The 20,033-nt window shown below is 47.1% G+C and overlaps 1 protein-coding gene across 1 annotated transcript in view; it reads left to right on the top strand.

Annotated features, from left to right (window-relative positions):
* Positions 1-1,174: 1,174 nt before the first annotated feature.
* The window catches only part of EDC4 (enhancer of mRNA decapping 4), a 36,132-nt gene continuing 17,273 nt past the window's right edge, over positions 1,175-20,033 (top strand). The window contains exons 1-15 of the mRNA XM_056360800.1: positions 1,175-1,329; positions 5,482-5,638; positions 6,729-6,840; positions 8,002-8,101; positions 9,531-9,720; positions 10,738-10,885; positions 11,425-11,529; positions 12,460-12,569; positions 13,154-13,237; positions 13,765-13,860; positions 14,888-14,990; positions 15,465-15,645; positions 16,390-16,462; positions 16,906-16,997; positions 17,652-17,848. Of these exons, the coding sequence (XP_056216775.1) occupies positions 1,254-1,329; positions 5,482-5,638; positions 6,729-6,840; positions 8,002-8,101; positions 9,531-9,720; positions 10,738-10,885; positions 11,425-11,529; positions 12,460-12,569; positions 13,154-13,237; positions 13,765-13,860; positions 14,888-14,990; positions 15,465-15,645; positions 16,390-16,462; positions 16,906-16,997; positions 17,652-17,848 (1,824 nt within the window). The 5' untranslated portion in view covers positions 1,175-1,253. The remainder of the gene's footprint in view (positions 1,330-5,481; positions 5,639-6,728; positions 6,841-8,001; positions 8,102-9,530; positions 9,721-10,737; positions 10,886-11,424; positions 11,530-12,459; positions 12,570-13,153; positions 13,238-13,764; positions 13,861-14,887; positions 14,991-15,464; positions 15,646-16,389; positions 16,463-16,905; positions 16,998-17,651; positions 17,849-20,033) is intronic.

Below are 20,033 nucleotides of genomic sequence, written 5' to 3'. Positions count from 1 at the left end.
TGGGAGGGAAGAGGTGTTGAAGCACTGGCACAGGCTGCCCAGGGAGGCGGTGGGGCCACCAGCCCTGCGGGTGTTTAAACCACGCCTGGACAGGGTGCCTGGGGCCGTGGGCTAGTGGTGGCCTTGGCAGCACTGGGTTAGCGGGTGGACTCTATGGTCTTGAGGGTCTTTTCCAACCTGAACGATTCTGTGGTTCTCTCTGAACTTGGCACTTCCCTTTCTGAGACTGGCCAGGGAAGCCGCGGGGGCCTCAGGCCGGCCATTTCCCGGAGCCGGCTGCTCTGGCCGCTGAAGTGGGACAGGGCTTGCTGGGAGGCTGAGGTTGGGGCCCTCCCATCGGGTACCGAAGCGTTCCCGTACATCCCCCGCTGGAAACCCAGGGCTGTTCTGGTGCTGCTGGGGAAGTGGCGCTCGGAGCCGATGGCTGGGAGAGAGGAGCAGCGTCCGGAGCCAGAGGTTTACAGGGAGCCAGGCCCGGGCAGGTGCAGGGCTGGCCATCCCTGTGTGGGGCTGCGCAAGCCGGGGGAGCTGCTTTCAAGGGCAGTTTCAAGGGACGGTGCATGTGGCAGGCATAAGTTTAAAAACATCTGAACTGAGATTCTTTCAGGCCGTTAAACGGGACCCGCACGGTTGTCCCCTGAAATTGGTCACCTAGATCTTTCAGGGGCTCTTTTCCCCACCTTTCGCCATGCTCCCACTCCTTGCCGGGAAGACACAAACACCGCATTCCTGTATCAGCATCGGTCAGCAGCTTTGACACCCGCAGGCCACTTCTGTCGCCCCACTCATCTGCTGTCCCAGCTGTCCCCGCACCCGCGGTGAACGCGGGCCTCGGCTGAGCCGCACAGCGCGGGCCCGAGCCCGGCGGCCGGCGTGGGGGAACGGCCGAGACAGGAAAACCGGGGCGCGGGGCCGGCGGCGGTGGGAGGCTGTAACCCTCCGGAACGGCCCGGGGGAAGGAGCAAGGGCTCGCGCGCGCCCTGACGCTGCCGGCCCTGGCGGGACCCCGCGAGGAGGAGGAAGGGGCGGTGGGGAAGAGCTCGCCGCCTCCCACCGCCGCCGGTCCCGGCCCTGCTGCCCGCCCCGGGGCCGGCCCGGCTCCGCCCCCGCTGCGCCCGGAACGCTGCGTCCCGGAGGAGCTTTCCGGCCGGCGCGGCGCGGCCTGGACCGGAGGCGGAAGCGTGGGTGGCGGGCCGGGCTGGGGCAGTGCGGTGGCGGCGGGCCGGGCGGCGGCGGGAAGCGAACTGGGCCCCATGGCCTCCTCCAGCATCGACATCGAGGACGCCACCCAGCACCTGCGGGACATCCTCAAGCTGGACCGGCCGGGAGGTGAGGGGCCGGGTGCGGCGGGCCTGGCCGGGGTGGGGTCACTGCACTGGGCCGGCGACCGCGCCGCCCTGCCCCGGGACTCCCCTCGGTCGCCGCGCCGGGGCCTTGCCGTGTGCCAGGTGGCCGCGTGCCAGGTGGCCGCGCTCCGGGCCCGGCCCGCTTCCCCTCGGGGCGCCGTCGACATCGGCCTCCGCCGGCAGCGTCCCGCCCAGGGTGGGGGGTCCCGCTCGGCCCTGCCGCCCTTCCCGCAGCGCCCGGTGCCGGTGGGGAGCGGTGCCGGTGGCCCGGGCTGAGCCCCCGGCCCGCGGGGAGGGCCGCGGTGGCGGGGCGGAGCGGGACCGCGGGCTGGCGCGGCTGTGGGCCTGCGGGCCCTGCCCCTGGGAGCCCGGCGGCGCTGCCCCCCAGCCGCCCCTCCCCCCCCCCCCCCCCCCCCGGCCGCGGCTCCCGCCGCTGCTGCGGCGCGGTGAGTAACCCGGGGGCTTCGCTGGGCTTGGCGCGGGGGGCTGTCGGGCCCTCCGGGATCGCTGCCATCCTCACCCTTCCCGCAAACTTTTCGCTCTCCCCCTTGAAGGCGAAACGAGATTGCAAACCGCTTTCTAAAGCGCCTGCGAGTCTGCTCCTTTGACCCCGAGCTCCTCGGAGCTCTGCGGGCCCCCTCCTGCCCGCAGTGGGGAGCCGAGCCTTGGGAGCCAGCCTGTTCCTGCTCCCCCGGAGCCCCTCGCTCTCGCCCCCCTCAGAGCTTTTTGACCCTACCGTGGCATTTCCTGCAAACCTGATGAGCTAATGGTCCAAAGGAGGCTGAGACCGTGGATGTTTTGCAAAAAAACCTTAGCTTCTTTGTAGAAGACAGAATTGATGCCCATGTTGCGCTCCTATTGAGGGAAGGGCAGGAATAACAGCTTTTAAGCATCCTGAGAGTTGGTACGAATGTGCTACCTCCAAAGCAACTGTCGTGTGTGCTGCCTTTTGCTTGGCCTAAAGGCTGGACGAAGGGTTGATGTGGCAGAGGTGCAGGGGCATGGGAGCAGATGGGGCAAACCTACAGGAAGTCGCCTTCGTTAATTTTACTGCCCATAGAGAAACTTACCGTTACTGGAAGTAGTCTCTTTTGTTTCTAGAGCGCTTGTGTGTTTCAAGATTACAATTCTTATAAGAAAATACATTTTTCCGTCACAGTGCAGCACTCTGTACTTGAAAGACTGAAAGGCGCAGGGATGGGGAATGCTTGTTTCACAAGCAATTTCTGAAATGAAACAATGCTTTATGGTAATGGTTGGAGTTGTTTCTGTTCTCTCAAGGTGAGAGCAGCTTTCCCCTGAAGCAGCTTCTCTTGCTGGTTGAAGCAAAGGAGTTAGTTATTTATTATTAGTTATTTATTGTTGTTTTTCTTCTCTTACTCACTCCCTTTATACCTGCTCCGTCAGCTCTAGTGCACAAGAAGGTGCTTGTTGAGAAGAAAAGGAGTAAATGGACAGTAAGTCAAGCAGTAAGGAACCTGTGGTGGTTGTTCACAGAAATCACTGCTTGGGTAAGAGCAAATAGACTTGAAGGAACTGGGCATGATAAAGTGAACAGCAAGAGTACGCATACGTTAACTGAAAGCCTCTGAAAATCCTGTTAGGATGTCAGAGGAAGGGGAAACTGGGATCCTTCAAGGCTTTTGAAAGAGAATATAAGCAGCCTCATGAAATGTATGTGTAGGTCTAGTCTTGTCTGGCACAAAGTTGCTGTGGTCAAGGTCCTCTTTAGTTCTAGTTTCTATTATACCCTGGCTTTTACTTGCAGATTTTAATACCCAGAAGAGACCAGCATGGCTTCTTTCCAACGCTATTGCCACAAAGAAGATTTTGCAGTACTAGGTGCCCATAGCTATGAGCAGCATTACATTAGTCTGGGTGCTGTCCAGGCAGGGGACAAGAAACACTCCCTGCTCTGAGGAGTTTGCAACTGTCACAATACTTTTTTAGTTGTGCTGGGTTTGGTGATAGTGGAAATGCGATCCACTGCCCTAGTCTCTCTGAACACTGTTTTCTCCCAGTTTCAGCAAACATCCATTGCTCTGTTAGCCCTTGCCATTTTTTTTTTTTTAATGCCATGTCCTCGGCAAGGTGGAGCTGCATGATCAAACTCTGGGGCACGTAGACAGACCATCAGTGCCAGCATGCTATGGAGTCCCTGCTGGGGTTGTGGGCAGGACCCAGGTTTTAACATGGGCTCACTGTTCAGTACAGAGTAGCATCCTCTGGTGCAGGTGACAGCAGGAGCAGGAAGAGTTCAGTATCTCAGCTCTGACTGCTCCTGCTTTCCTTCTCTTTGAAAAGATAATTAATACGACCTCATTTCTTTCCCTTTGAGGCCTAGATCTACCAGTCTAGGTTAACATTTTGGTTTTGTTCGTGTACCTACTAAACACTGAGCTATTTCCCTTCTTTTATACCTTCAGGATTGTGCACAGGCAGCTTGTCTGTGCTTGTCTGGCTCTCCCTAAGACAGAGTGATGGGCTAAGCCCATTCCTGAGCTTCGGTGTACTGTTCTTGTGCCCATCAGCCTCTGGGGTGTGTTTTCCTCCTTCCCTTTCCCATGGCGCAAACGTCACTGTCCTGTTGTCCATAAAAGAGAGAGATGTGAAGCATTCCTGTTGCTGCAAATAGGGAAAAGAGTGTATCACCTTTCTCTGGCAGCCTGGATGCTTTTTCTGTAGTGGATATTTTCCTGCTCTTGGTTGCAAAGGATAAATTGCAGTTGATGGAAGGAGCTGCAACTGGACAAGCACCCACCATATGCTATAGGAGTAAGGGGTGCATCTTAATGCTGCAGTAGCAAGCACAGCACAAATGTTAGGTGGTTACACAGGATCGCGTTTGCTGGCCTTGAAGTTTCTTCATGCTGTGTGAGTGCTGCTTTCTTCATGCAGTGCAGGTAAACTGAGGTGAGTGCCCAGATGGTCTCTGCGTCAGGATACCCTGTTGCTGCACAGGCTTTTTGTGGCCATAGCATAGTCGCTGATTTAATGGCTGTTCATAAACAGGCAAGTTTTAAATATAGTTGCAGTTATTTCTGTAGGCGGCAGCACTCATCCTGGTACACTAAAGCCTGTTTGGTAACTGAAAGCTTGCCTTGCGTTCAAAGGACATACCTCTTGCCCCCAGTTACATTTGGGTTTGTTACATGTGAGAGTAGTAGTGGAGCTTCTGGTCCTGGGAGCAGCCATTTTGCAATGGCAACAGCTCCACAGCAGTTGTTACCTGGCAACAGTATATGAAATTTCAGTTTTCAAAACCAGTGAAAATTTCAAGCGAGGATTTTGTTGAGACACGAGGCTTTGACTTCACTGTGCTGATGTGTAAGTGCAGATGGAGTGGGCTTGTGCTCTATGTACCTTGCTAGTGAAACAGAGGAGTCTCCTTCACCACCTCTTGCATCTGGTCCTTCTAAAAGCCTTCAGAATGTATGGAGGCCACCAGGCAACTTGTGCTAGGCCAAATATATGAAGTCAGGGCACGTGCATCCTCAAAGCACAGCTGAAACTCTGAACGAATAGTTGCTTTATGTAGAACTTGAGTGCTGTAAACTTCTATGTCACTAATCAACCAAGGGAAAAATGCAGGAATCGCCTAGGGACAGCTGCATAGTTCCATAGCCAGTGGACTTTGAGGTCAGGTCTCGCACTCAGAAGCCAGTTTTGGAGTAACAAATTTAGCATTTCCAGCCAACCCCAAGTGTTGCAACGAGCCGCTGTGTTGCTGGACTTCGGAGATCTCTCTGCAGATGTGAGGGTTAGAAATGACCTTTCAGGAACCTTTTGATCTGGTACTTGATTCAGGAAATCTGAATTACCAGCTTAGTCTTTCAGATCCAAGACTATTTGATCCTCCTCGAAGCTGGTCAGTTCCTTGTACCTGTTCTTGGGTGTTTTTCTGGTCTGCTGGGATTGCTTGTGCAAGAACAGAGCTGTGACTTCACTTGTTTGTGTTTCTTACATGGGAGGTCTCTCACGCATCGTTTTTGGAGAATACTTTTCCCAACTAATTCAGTGTATTCTGCCTGGCAGACCAGTAGAACCTGACAGAACAGCCTGGAGGGAGTGTATTTCACTCAGTGCTATTTCTTTTAAATAGATGTTGTGCACAGTTGGCCATGCTTTTCCCTAGGTTCGGTGAATGAGAACCGGAGACCGTCAAATTCCTATAACGGAGACCTGAATGGACTGCTGGTGCCTGATCCCATTGCAGCTGGAGATGGACCTTCTTTGGCTAAGCCGGCGCATCGCAGCATTTCTCTGGGAGCCCTGCAGGAGAAACAAGTCATGTAAGTTTTGTCGAAGAAAGGCTGAGTGTGAATAGGAAAATGATCGAAAATGAGTTCTGGTTAGCCTGGACAAGCACGCTGGGAATCTGAAGAGTTTTACATCGAGTTCAGGTGACAGCTGTGAGTCAGTGCTGCTGGTCAGAGCTTTTGTAGTTTTTGTGAGGCTGGTGTGTGGAGCCTGCCATCCTTCTGCTTAGGAAGTGCAGAATATTGGCAGAGCTGTTTGGAGAGAAGGGGAGCAGAACTAGTCGCATGGCAGACATTGTAAATAAGGTTGGAGGTAAATTAGCAGGGCTCTGGGTGAAACGGCATTCTCAGTAGACCTCCAGCTGGACTCCTTCAGGGACCCAAGGTACCTGAGGGTAACTTTTACCAGTTCGCAGTATGGTAGACCTTGTGCTTGTCGAAGTATTGCTGTCCGCATGACATAAAGCAGGACAAATGATCCTGAGCTGGATTTCTGTCTAACTCTTTGCTGAGTTGTGCATACACGTCAATGCATTTTGGCCAATACTTGTGCTTTTACTGCTTATATGCAAGAGAACATATGCATATAGAATACTTTGGATTTGTCATGGGAGTAATAACACAAATCCACATCAGTCTAATTAGTATAATGCTTGGCTTCATGTGCTGACTCTTAACATTAGAGCTCGTGTAAATAGCTTTTGTTTGGGTTCTCTGGTCATAGTTTTGTGAGAGGCTGCTGTGAGAACCATGAGCAGCATGCACTGTGGTTGATGAGGTTCAACTGACTGACTTTGGTCTCTTTGCACCTTCCAGTGTTGGGTCGTAGTCAAGGCTACTTTAACCAAATGTAGGTCTGTGCTCAAGTCATATGGACTGGAGGATTTTAAGCTGAAGAAACTGGGTGCTTGGCACTGACAAACCTGTGACACATGGAGAAAGGAGGGTCTTGACTGAAAGTAGATTCTCTTTTCAGTTGTTCAGCTCAGACTTCCTGGATGCACAGATACTCCTGCATTGGTGTTAAAATTACGAATAGCAAATATCTGACCTCTTTTCTCTTCCTGTGACTCCTGTCTGATGGTGAATTTTTTTTACCTCCCCCTTTTGTTTTTCTTAAAAGCTGCCTTTCAGGTGATGACAGCTCCACTTGCATAGTGATATCAGCAAAAGATGTGGAGATAGTGGCCAGCAGTGATTCCAGCATCACCAGTAAGGCCAGAGGGAGTAACAAGGTAAGGAGCAAGAGGAAAGCGTAGTTCTGTGGTTTTGGGGATTTTTTTGGGTCATGTGAGCTCATGCTTGAATATTTTTAAACAGCAATTACTGTCCCTTTTCCTGTGTTATAGGAGCTTTAAATTAAGTAGAAGTTTGTCAAAGAGCTTAAAGAGGGGCAAAAATTTGGAGTGGTGTCTTGTCAGTGGTTGTTACTCTTATTTCAGAATCTGGCCAAGTTATCCTCTAATTTTCAGGAATAAGTCCATGACCTAAGCTGTAGATTCACGGGAAGGTGTCATTCCTTCACAAGCAAGCTTTTCCTGCTGTTGTTTCTTCACTGGAAGGTCTTCACAGTGGGGGGCGTTTGGGAGAACCGAAACAAAAATTCTTCATGGTTTGCTAGCTTCAGTCCTGCTGAGGGCTCCACCCAGCAGATCCAACATGCAGAAGAACCAATATGCTGATACCAGAACTAGTGCTGTAGCAGAATACTAAGACATGCTCAGAAGAAATGCTAGGCATTAGGAGAGAACGCTCTGGTCTTCATCTTCTTGGCCCTTTTCCATACTATATCATTTTTTTCCTTAATGTGCAGTGAATTAAGGGACCACAGAGATAGTAAATAAATACTGTACCATGTTAATGTACTGTACACTGTTTTTTGTAGAAAATTCTGAAGATAAAAATGACAGGGAGGATCACTGCTGTAATTTCCATAGTATTTCTTAATTCTTTGCTCAGAGATACCAAATAAGACCAGACTCTCAGTTTCTTGGAAAGCAGTATTAAAACTATGCAAGTGCCTATGCAGCAAATATGTTTCTGTATTTCAAAAAAAGTTTCTAAGAATGGGAATCCTGACACTAATGCTAATGAAGAGATAAGGGCTGCTTTGCTGTAGTTGCAGGGTAGCGTGGTGTTCTGCAGCATGACAAATCCATTGCAAGAAGGCATGCGCTCCATGAAAGGAGACATTCATCAGCCTCCAGAAGTTTGAATGTTCAGGGCTCTGCTACCTGGCATTCAAGTGCAATTCTCCTTACCAACTGGTGCTTCTAACAGTTCCCTATTAAACATTACAGATCTTCCCTGGAGGAAATTGTATATTTGGCAGGTTTATTGCAGGAAAAAGTTAATTCCAGACATTTCTCATGTTTTGTTTTCTTTCTCCTGAGCAGGTGAAAATACAGCCTGTTGCTAGATATGACTGGGAGCAGAAATATTATTATGGCAATCTGATAGCTGTTTCAAACTCTTACCTGGCTTATGCCATTAGAGGTGAGATACCTTCTCTGTCTTGGATGTGATTTGTATTATTTTGCTCTGTGTATCTCTAAAAGAGGCAAAGTTTGCATCAGAAGAAGGTAAATGTCAGTAATTGAAGCACATCTTGCAATACTCGGAGTGCTGTTGACTATATTGGTTTTGCTGGACAGTAAGCTGATGTTCCGATTAGTCCTCTAATTAAATATTTCTGCTGCAAACAAGCTTCTCTGTAGCTAAGCACAGAAACAGCCCTGCCTGTGGTAATTTGAGCAGATAAATGTTTGCGATGGATTTGCTTGCATAAATTTAGAGTTGAGTTTAAGGCTAAATATAGAGGAGCCAAAGAGCAATGCATATGCAGTGTATTTTGCAATAGAAAGGGAGAGAAGAGCAGAACAATGCAGGGAAATACTGTTTCATAACATATATGAAACAAATGAACACTTAGTCATCTGCAATGTCTCTGTTCTGATATAAGCACATAGTGTTTAGAGCTCAGTCAGCTCTTTCCTTTCTTCTCAGTTCTAGCCCCCTTTCAGTTTGTCTGGCCTTTTATGAAATCTACAACTCTGCTACTGTGTTTTTTTTCCTAGCTGAGATTATTTTAGAGCAGCTTTAGGGTGTCTCACCCTTTTAAAAAGTATTAAAGCTTGGGTGCAGTAACACTCTGGAAAGCTGAGTGGTCTGCTAGGGCTGGCGTGGGCATCAAGAAGTGGAAGCAATATGGTCTCCAGAAGATTGCCTGTGCCACAGTGACGTTTGTCTGAAATGGGGAAGCTTTGCTTGGGGTGTGTGTGCTCTAAAGCATGTTCTTTTCAGTAATGCAAGCCAAAAGCAGTGCTTTTTGCCAGGTGAATGTTTATGATTTTTACATTCCCCTTACAGAACATGTATTTGAGCTAGCTGCCTCTCAGTGACTCTTTTTCTCCGGTTACTGCAAATGAAAATGCAGTTAAAACTAATTCACTGTCACTGAAGGTCAGCCTTGGAGGTTTGGAAGCTTTATCATGAGCTTGGGCTAAAGATTTAGGCCTTACATTAGTGAAGGCATCTTTCATGAGGCTAACCCTGGGTATTATGGGAAGTCAATTTCTGTTGCGTTCTTTTCAAGTAGAACAACTTAGAATTTGTGGTGCTTGAGAAACAGAAGATAAGGGGAATTAAGCTTCCCTTAAATACACTGCCCCTTATAGGGGCAGGCAAAGTCCTCCTTGATGCTGCCGTTCCAGTCTTTGCGCCAAATCTGAGAAGTGCAGTGAATATTTGTGCCTGTGTTGAAAGTGCTTGTTAACGTGGTACCTGTTGATATGGGTTTTCAGAGTGCTGCCTGTGGCAGCTGACGGCAGGATGGGCGCTAGAAATGCTGACGGTTGGGAGCAAAGGCAGTCCTGCGGGGAACCACACAGATCAACGGTGACTTCTCCCTCTGTCTTTTCTGCAGCTGCCAGTAATGGCTCCGCTATGGTGCGGGTGTTGAGCATCAGCACTGCTGAGCGGACCTTGCTGAAAGGATTCACAGGTGGTGTGGCAGACCTGGCTTTTGCTCATCTCAACTCCAACCAGCTGGCATGCCTGGATGAGGCTGGCAACCTTTTTGTCTGGCGCCTGGCCATGGATAAAGAAAAGATCCAGTATCTTGTCAGAAGATATGCTCATATGCGTCTTTGTGTGGTAGTTAATGTGAATACAACCTCCAAACTGCAACTTATTTGTAGCCTTTCCAGAATAGCAGCTTGCAGGGGGAAGGTCAATAGTTCTGCCCCTTCCAGAGTATCAGTCACCCTGTGCCTGTATTCAGCCCAGTTATTACTTGAAATGGCATGTAACTTGAAATTCTAGGGCTGACGTGTTGGTGTTCCTTTCTGGTCCAAGCAAAAACAGAAGTGTCAGTCTGTGTTAGCTGGCCTTGCAGATGGGTGGTGTTACCTCAACTGTGCGATGGTTTTTTACTCACATTTGTCTAGCTCTTTTCTTAGTTACTTTTCTGGGGAAGAGGACGTAATAGTTCCTTCCCACTCACTATCTTCCTTCCAAACCTTCTTCTGGTGGTTCTGAAATTTCAGTGTTTCATTCATTGCCCTAAATCTTTGCCTTTTAATTGCTAGGAGTGACTGCTTAGTACTTTTGGGAAGCATGTCAGTCTGTGGGATATGTCATTGTAGGTTGTGGCTTCTGAATTTTAATTGTATACCATCACTTCAAAAGCAACTGGAGCAAAGGCAGTAGTAGTTGTTTAAGGTCTGATCTGTAGGGGTGGACTAGAGCACTCAGCCTGGGGCAGTGTGTTAGCTTTCCTGTCTTTCTGTGGTAGTGTTGTGACACTAGCTGAAATCAGTTAATCTATCCACCAGCAGTTGCATGGATTGCACATTCAGATGTGGCTGTGTGCCCCTGTTGTGCTTACCCTGTCTGCAGCCTGCAAGAGAAAATTATGAGACTTAACCTTTGGAAGCTTAACCTCTTCTGCCAGCAGAGAAACGGTAGCTTGTCTGCTTTCTTAGCAGAATCCTTTTACCTAGTTTCATTTGAATCAGTGAGCCAAAAAATCTTGAGGTTTTACAGTATTTAAGAGGGCCAAGCCTGAATAGGTTATTGCTGAGCATTAATAACACAGCCAGAATGTTACATTTCTTAACCATGGTGATCAGAGAGGAGATCTTGGTTAACATCAAGCGACCTGAGAATACACCCTTGAACACCTCTCGACGAATCATCTGGTGCCCTTTCATTCCGGATGATAATGAGGAGAGTGGTGAAGAGGGAAGTCAGACGTTGGCATTGTTGCATGAGGACAGGGTAAGGAAACCCTATTCTTGAAACATTGTCCCTTATTACCATTAGCAGGAGAGAATCTAATGAAGGAAAGAGCTCATATGGTTAGGGTTGTAAAGGCTCCTGTCTAGTCCATGTTGAGGATCCTCCCTAATATGAGATGTGGGATTCTTCTCCTCTGAGGAGAGGTCATACTGATCTTTCTTTGGGCCTCAGGAAGATGGAAAGTGATCATTTCTGCTCGCCATCAAATAGCCAGGACCACTAGAAACAATGTGGAGGGCCAGAGGCATTGCTCTTCTGTTGAGGCTGAGCCAGTATGTAGGGGAGGGAGGGGGCTTGGAGCAGCAGCCACAATTGCCAAGAGCAATTCCCTGCATTTATGTATGGCTGGATGCCAGGAATCTAATGGCCAAATTGGGTGAAAATGGGAAGGTTTATGTCACGTACTTGCCGTTGGGCTGGTATGTCAGGATATGAGATAGTGGATCTAAAAAAATCTCCACTGGATCAGACCAGTAGTTGTGGAAATAAACCTGTGTGCCTGCATGTTTGTTTTCCAGGCAGAGGTGTGGGATTTGGACCTTATCCGAACGAACAACAGCTCCTGGCCGGTGGAGGTGCCTAGCATCAAAGAAGGCTTCATCGTAGTGAAAGGCCACAGCACGGTAGTAAAGCTTTTTTTTTTTTCTTCTTTTTTTCTTCACTGCCATCACACAGGTCATCGCTGAGGTTTTCTTTGTGTCCTGGTGTCTCAGGAGCTCTAGTTCTTAGGATGGTTGGCTGTAAAAAAACCAACCCAGTTTCTTACTCACCCACACTATCACCCACAACCTACTGGCTCTGTGCACATGCTGTTGGTAAGTAACCTCTGTTTAAGGAGCTGAGGTGAATGTGTAGTCATTTGCTTTGAAAATGGCTCTTGGAAAATCTTACCTGTGTTTCCAAGGGCCTGTTTGACAGCCTGGGCTGTATTTCAACTGTCTTGTTGTATCTCCTGGTAAATGGCACACTTAACAATGCTGTTGTTTACTGCTGGATAGGAAGGAGATAATTAAGCCCGGTGTCAACTTTAGTTTTTCTATGATTTCTCCAGTGACTGTAGTTCTAGATGTGAATGCAGTGGACCAGGACTGCAGCTGAGTATCCAGTAGGCAATATTTTGAATATAAAAGAAACAACTGGAAAGAGTCCAGTTTTGCTTCTTGAACAGGATGATGACAAACTATTTTTATCGCTTAGATGAAACAATAATGATTGTGAAAAGCCACAAGATCCTAAAAGAAAATGAACTGCGTTCATAACATGAGTAACTGTAGGAACAGTAGCAGCACAATCTGTTGTACTTAAACTTGCTGTCCGGAAAAGGTGATTGTTATTATTACCAAAAAAAAAAAAAAAAAAAAAGTCCTGTCAGTTCTTCTGTGAAGGGTTAAGCTGTCTAGTGATGTGTCTGTCGGAAATCGTTCTGATCTCCTGCACTATTGGACTGTTAGTCAAATTCCTGTTTGAAGAGAGTAGTCTGTCTTCCTGTGAAATAAAAAAAGCTATATAATGACTTTTCTGTGTCTTCCCTCTCCCCCTACCCCTCTGTGTAGTGCCTCAGTGAGGGAGCACTTTCTCCGGATGGAACTGTGTTGGCCACAGCAAGTCATGATGGTTTTGTCAAATTCTGGCAGATCTATATTGAGGGGCAAGATGAGCCAAGGTAACTGGAGAATTAGAAAATGAAGGATCTTGGAACTGAGAGCAGCAATTTATCTGTGAGAATTTCGTTGTTACAGAATCTTCTGTGATGTTAATTCTCAGGACATTATAAAGATACAGGGTGAATGTTTGTAAAGTACTTTGTTGCTGAAGAGCTGTATCGATGACTTTCGCACAAGGTTTGGTGAGCTTAGGGAAAAAGCAAAGAGCTGTGTCTGGAAACCAGAGTTCTGTGCTTTGCACAGGCTGTAGCCAGACTCTTTTGCACTGTCTCTGTAAATGCAGAAAGCTACTCTGAGCTGTTCCTCTCGATGCTGACTTCTTTTATGTATTGCACCCTGGTTAAAACACCAAACCAAATGGCAACATGTGATTATATTTATTTTTTAATCACAATTTATGTCTGCATGGGCTATGATGTCCTTATTTTATATAAGCCTGTAAACAGCTACAAGTTGGTAACACTTGGTGGCTGCTGACTTAATGCTGCCTTTGGACAAGGAATAATGTGTTCAGTGCCCACCTCTTGTCTTCCTCATTTACCACTCCCTGCACACTTGGATGTTTTCTCCGATTCTTTCCCAGGTGTCTTCATGAGTGGAAACCCCATGATGGTAGGCCTCTTTCCTGCCTGCTGTTTTGTGACAACCATAAAAAACAAGACCCAGAGTAAGTTCCAAATCCAGTACTTGAAGTATCAAAGTTTGGTAGTGTCTTCTAACTCTACCTTTGGAGGGTTCCTTGTAACCGCATGGTACTTGTAAAAGTTTAGCTTTGTGGCAGGAGCAAGTCCTGTTCCCTTTGTAGTCAATTTTCTAGGGATGGAGAAATAAATAAGGCTCTGGAGCACAGCCTAAAGTGACCTTAATCTTAGTGTCAAGTCCATGAATAAATTGATGAGTCCTTTCAGATGTGTGGTATGGTCGGTTTGAACCAGCCTGCTACCCTCCAAATTCAACTGCAGTTGGTTAAAAGAATAGCTTTTTATTTTTATTCTTTCTTCAGTCAGTTGTGGCCTTAAGGTTCTTGAGAGCTGTAGTGGTTTCTAATCTCCCTCGGAAGCAGAAGTTTTCTGCAAACTTTAGGATGCAGTTGGGCAAAATCAGCTATGGGCAGCTTGTGAGGAACTTTTCTGTGAAATGTCCATATCGGAAGGACCATATCTTTAAGAGAACTTGTGTCTGTTGTGCTTGCAGGGTTCCCTTCTGGAGATTTCTCATTACAGGAGCAGATCAGAACAGAGAACTGAAGATGTGGTGCACTGTGTCTTGGACCTGTCTGCAAACTGTCCGGTAGGTGTTGGTGTGCCAGCTCCTGTGAAGGGTTGGGCTTACTTCGAGCAGTGGATTGTAACAAAGGTCTCAAATTCCAGGTATACTTAATTTACAAAGGTGGTCCTTGATCTCCGAAGGAGTCTACTCTAGCCCCAGGTAGAGGCACCTCCTGTGCCAGCCTGACCTGTGTTGAAAGCTGTCAGGGCTGTGGCAGACTGTAAGGTCGACCTTCAGCGAGGCCGGGGAGGTTGATACTTCATACAGTCTCCTTGGTGTTACTGAGACCTGTTGGTTTTGCTTTGTTCCATAGAGTATAGACATACCTGCAGCATGAGGAGAGGCATTCCAAAACTGCACACCTTGAGTGCTTTCTTCTGTAAAAATAGTAGATATTCAATGAGCAGTCTAGGATCTTTTCCTATTACTGCTTTTTCTGATTTAAATTATGAGGAGCTGTTATGTTGACAGAGCTGAAGCAATTGTACAGGGATTATTTGCTGAGCCGTATAGGTCCAGAAATTCAAATTCTGCTTTAGTCCATTTCTTCACTCAGCTTATGTTCCCTAATTTTAGGTTTCTGCTGGTGGGTCATGGCCTGTCTGATGACATGAATGCTTAAGGCCATATCTGAATTGTCCTCTTAAAGCAAGAAGAATATGGCATACAGCCGAGTGCTGCTTTTTCTGCCTCATACTACAGAAGGTCAAAAACCTGTAGAAGAGTTATTTTGTTTTGGTGGATTTTTGTTTTTAAATCTGTAGCATTGGCTTTTGTCCTCCTATGAATGTGGGACATGTCATCTTTCATATAAATGTTCAGAATCCATAACTTAATCCTATTGTGTGATCTCTCTGCTGGTCTCTCAGCTGAAGTCAGCACTGATTTCTGCAATGATGTTTTAGTTCTAGTGGGTGGTTGCACTGTAATATGGCTGTAAACTTTTGAAGATACATATTTTTTTAAATGCAGATTCATAGCAGTTGTTCTAGTTGTGCTAATCTACCTTGCTTTCTTCACCTCCCGTCCCTCTTATTTATGGATCTAGCTTTTCTCCTGACATCTTCAGCTCCATGAGTATTCTTCCCAGCCTGAAAGTCTGCCTGGATCTCTCTGCTGAATATCTGATACTGAGCGATGTCCAGAGAAAAGTAGGTGGTTCATTTTGTTGCTGGCTGTGTGGGTGATGGTAACAGGAGAAACGGCCTTCTGTGTGGCTGGTTCTGCTGCCTAGGTCTAGGATTTGCATGTTAATAGCTAAAAATGTAGAGATTGGCCTCAGCTATTTCACCATAAGATGACAAATGTAACAATTCATCTGATTAATCCTGAGGAGCCTTGAGCAGTGTCTCTCACCCTTAAGTAAAGCTCTCATTTGGAGACACCTGTGTCTGGCACAGTAGGATTGAGTTCCTGATCAACATTGGCTCAGATGGGAGTGTGCTTATTGTGGTTCTCTTGGGTGTTCTGTTTCAAATTCAAATGGCCCAGACTTTGTTCCTCGTATTATTTCCGTTGTCCCAAACCTAGTTCAGGGGCTAGGCTTTGTAGCCCACACACACATATACATGGTCTGCTCTGAAAGTCTGAAAGTCTGAAAGACTTACTGTTTCTGATCCTTCCAGGTTTTGTATGTGATGGAGCTGATGCAGAACCAAGAGGAGGGCAAGGCTTACTTCAGCTCCATCTCAGAGTTCCTCCTCACCCACCCAGTCCTCAGCTTTGGCATCCAGGCAGTGAGCCGCTGTCGGTTAAGGCACACTGAAGTGCTCCCAGCAGAAGAGGAAAATGACAACTTGAGTGTGGGTAGGTGATGAAGAGAATTGGGCTGCTGTGAGGTCAGGATTTCTTTCTTTGATGGTTCTGGCTTTCCTAAGAAAGGCCGGTCTCTTCTCCCAAGTAACAAGCGGTAGGGCACTGATACGGGTAGCAAGTCAGGAGCAGACTGCGACTGAAACTTCAGGTCCCTGATTGGTGCTCATGTGGTTAGGACAATTTGCATAGGAATGCCAATTAATTTTTTTGTGGGGAGTGACGTTTATCTTTTCTTGTTGGCCTGCTTAGCTTTGGTGAGACTGGTACAGGGTACTGAGTGAATGTTGTCAGTGTTGGCTGATGGGAAGTCATCGCAGAGTTCTTCATAACTATAGTTGTCTACAACCGGGAAGGATGTTTGAGCCCTGTTCCGAACTTCTGTTTGATATAAGCTAGTGTGTCTCCAAATATATCCAACTGGTCACTGCAACAGCCAGTCGAGGCAGTTCCAGACCTCAGCTTCTTCCTTTTTACCTAGTGAAGTATCTTTTATTCTCAAGCCCCTCTTCCTTGAGGCTTATTTGGCTGGATTACAGCAAATGTGATTGTTGTCACACTGAAAAGTAAAGGGAGTGTAGGATATGTTTTTTCCTTATCAGGGCAAATTCGCCTCTGAAGTGGAGAAGTTACAAAGCTGTATCATGCTGGTTCTCTGCTAGTTCATTTGCTATGATGGTTTTCTAGTACTTTGCAGTTCCCTTCCAACTTCATGTTTTACTTTTGTCTCGCTTCCAGAAGGTGCTCAGGGAGCTGGGGCTGTTGAATCAGCAGCAGGCGTGCTGATAAAACTCTTCTGTGTGCACACCAAGTAAGTACGTGTAGTAGCTACCATGGGCAGCTGTCCATGGCTGTCCTAATCCTGCACTGACCTGTAGAAACTTAACTTACAGGTTCCTTTTGCTTGTAACAAAAATTACTTGGACCCATAGAAACTTGTAGCTGTGGTGTGTTCAGTGTTGCCATACCAGGAAGTAGCCTTGCATGGTGCTGTGGCAAGCTAGTAGTATTTTTGTTGCCATGAGTAAGCAGTGACTTAAGAGTTGTGCTCGTGCTTAAGTGCTGAGGAAGCATCTTTCTAATACCCTGGGTGCCAGAACTGGGAGATGCAGCTGAATGAGTATCAGCTTCTCCGCTTCTGTTTCAGGCAGTAAACACTAAAGCATATTCCAAGAGAATTGGTTCTGTGAAATCTGAGTCTTAGAGTTCTTTCGGTGATTCATAAGCTAATCAGAGATGCCTGTTTTTTTGCAGAGCCCTACAGGATGTGCAGATTAGATTCCAGCCTCTTCATAGCCCTGACATGAGTGCCTCCATGCCTTCCCATGGCTCTCATGAGGAGTTTGGTGAGCATTTGTGTTAAATTGATCTTCAGTGTTGCTGAGCCTTTAAAGGTTGTTGCGGGGGTAGCAGGAGGGCAGCTGTAGGTGCCTCTTTGTAATAGAGTGGTGTCATTGCATAAAGAGTTCTGAATATGGACTGGCTACGAGGCAGGCCACCTGACTAGAGCCTGGTATAAGTATGGAGCATGGGGACATGTTAGGCTAGCAGTGCTAATGCTTTGTGCACGCTTGAGTTCACCTTCCTAGGTGATTTGGCACTTGTGCCAGGAACTTGATGTTTGCCTCTTGTCAGGTGGAAGAGATGAGAGTGACAGCAGAGCTTTGGGAGCAGAGCGGACTGGGCTGCATGTAGTGTGCTTTTTCAGTTTATTCACCATTCTGGGATGTGGCTGTTAACTGGCCTTGCGTTTAGGGAAAAAAGGAAGCTTGGATCACTTATTATCAAAGCCTGATAAAATCTACTCTTTAGCCTACAAGAGTAAGCATAACACAGGATTTGCTTTCTCCTAAGCTTTGACTAGGATGTTGCAGTGGTTTTGCTTGGTCTTTTTGGAATCAAGTATGGCTGGCAATGGCCTAAGTTTGTATACCTTGTGGAATTAAATCTTCAGCTTTTGGGGAAGATGCTGTAAATCTTTTGTATTTCTCCTTTGAAAGCCTTTCCAGACCACATGGCTGATCTGAGCACAGAAGGGCTGGGATCTGAAAAAGGATCGGTGCATGGCTCTCAACCAGACCTGCGGCGCATTGCTGATCTGCCTGTACCAGCAGACTTCCTTTCTCTCTCAAATGATGCCAAACCTAAGCTGATGACTCCAGATGCATTCATGACACCAAGTACATCTCTTCAACAGGTAACCAGAGATCAGCACTGATATTGGTGGTACCAGGGGTGGGTTTGGATTTTGATACTTTTGGGAACTTTTTCTAGGCCATAGTAGCTGATAGGCTATGCTAGCTGAATGCAGAGCAGACAGGAAACACTGTGCATGTGACCAAACTTAGTAAAGACACGCTGGCAAATCTGAAATGCTAGGCTGACCTAAGCTTGTGTTGCAAGTGCTGTGTGTTGCTGCAAAACTGCTGATGTAGCTGTGTTGTGTAGAAATACAGGTTTGCTAAATAACTGCGTTTACGCTTGGAGACTGCTCTTACTGGTTTACCTGTGGTGTTTGGGGTTTTGATAGTAACTACAGTGGAAGACAATATGCCATCTCTGCACATCCTGTCTGATGGGATCTTGTGGGGAATGCATGCCAGAAATGATCAGGTAGGTGGAAGGGACTGTAACATCTTCTGCATGAGATCTGCAAATTGTTAATCCAGAAGCTTGGTGGGTTTTTTCCGAATCTAACACAGCAGACCTTAACTTGTACAGAAAGCTCAGGGGTTTTGGTATCAGGAAGCATGTGAACCATTCCTTAAGATTTGGAGATCTCTGCAAAGGATAACAGCATGTCTTGGTGAAGATTCATAAGCATTTAGTCCTCAGTGGAGCTCTGATAGAGCAGTCAGAAAACATATAATTCGTCTTAATGCTCCATCATGTGTGTGGCCAGCACTGCTGGGCATTTCCAGACACTGTCTGGCACTGACACTGTGCATCTGTCTAACTCAGTGCAGGTTTCTGCTCCCCTTCTTGGCTATGCCAACAAGCAGAAGTGCAGGAGCTTGCTGTTTCTTGGCCACTCTGCATCCCAGTGTCATAATAGTTTGTCTTAAACCCACTCAGATATTGTTGCTTTGTAGCCTGCTTCTGTGCCTTTGTACTGAATCGCTGTACTGGATTTGTAACTCTGTAGTTTTCTCCATGTGCTTTTAGAATGGGAGTAGACATAAATTAAAAAGTATTATTTAAAGTGCATCCTTTCAGAAAAGTGATCTGCAACTTAATGACAGGGTGTGTATTCCAGTGGTGAGAAGCTATGTTGTTTGTTTTCTTTGCCTCCCTGTGAGAAATTAACTGTCAGCAGTTATTTGCTGTGCTGATACAGTTCTTAGAGGCAAGGAGGAGAGTGTGAGCAGCACTCCACGTACACATCATAGGGCAGGGCTTCCCCCTCCAACGCATGGTTGTCACCACAGCTTGAGCATGTACTGGAGGAGCCTGGATGAGGATAGACAGCAGAGGAAGATGTGCAGAAATGGAGTTTATGCTGACTTGACTAATGAGAGTGAGCCACCCTGGTGACAACTTGGAGAACAAAGAATAAATTAAAATCCTCCTAACGGTTTTAATGTTGCTGGCAAAGTTGCTACATGCAGGAGTTATTTTTGTGCCTGAGGGTGGGTAGCCTTCCCAATGCAAAGATGTCCCAAAGGAGCAGAAAGATGGTTGCACATACTGTTTGCTACAAGGAGCACCTTATTCTGTAGTTTAAGCTGTTTAGTTTAAACCTGGCACTTCACTGCTACCTGCTTCATGGCAGGCTTTTTCCTGCTGGACCCAGGACCTGGGAGCACTGTAGGGTGGACATCGCCCTGAGTTCACTCTCTGCTGTAAGCACTGTCAAGTGTAAGAAGCCTGGCCACACTGGCTTTCCCAGCTGAGCACTTGTGTGTTTATCTTGGTGTTCTCTGTAGGTGTTTTTTGGTAGCCAGAAGCAGTAGTGGGGGCCAGCATATCCCATGTGCTCTACACTGCTAGCCAGCTAAGCTAGAGGCATGATACCTCTTCCTGTGCATTGGAGCATTCTACTTCCATGCATCAGTCCAGCAGTGCAGGACCTAAACCCTATACAGACTCTGGCCTCACAAGTGGCAACAGACCTTGACCAGAGCAGTCAAGGTCAAAGAACGAAGTGGGGACCTAGTGCAGAGCCCTGCAGAGTGCCACTTTGTTTTGGGAGAGCAATTCCTCAATAAAAGTAGTCATGGTCCACGTGATGAGGATGTATTGGGGTTTGCCTTTGACCAGCGTCTAAACACCCTAGCAGTACAACTTGACCTATATTTTTTTTTTTCTATTCCTCTTCACCGAAGACTCTTCAGCAGTTCTTTTGGAGCCAGCATTCTCAGGTGACGTTCTGCTGTTGGACT

This window comes from Falco biarmicus, chromosome 15 (genome assembly GCF_023638135.1).
Source record: "Falco biarmicus isolate bFalBia1 chromosome 15, bFalBia1.pri, whole genome shotgun sequence".
Classification (NCBI taxonomy): domain Eukaryota; kingdom Metazoa; phylum Chordata; class Aves; order Falconiformes; family Falconidae; genus Falco; species Falco biarmicus.
This window is presented reverse-complemented; position numbering and strand designations above follow the sequence as displayed.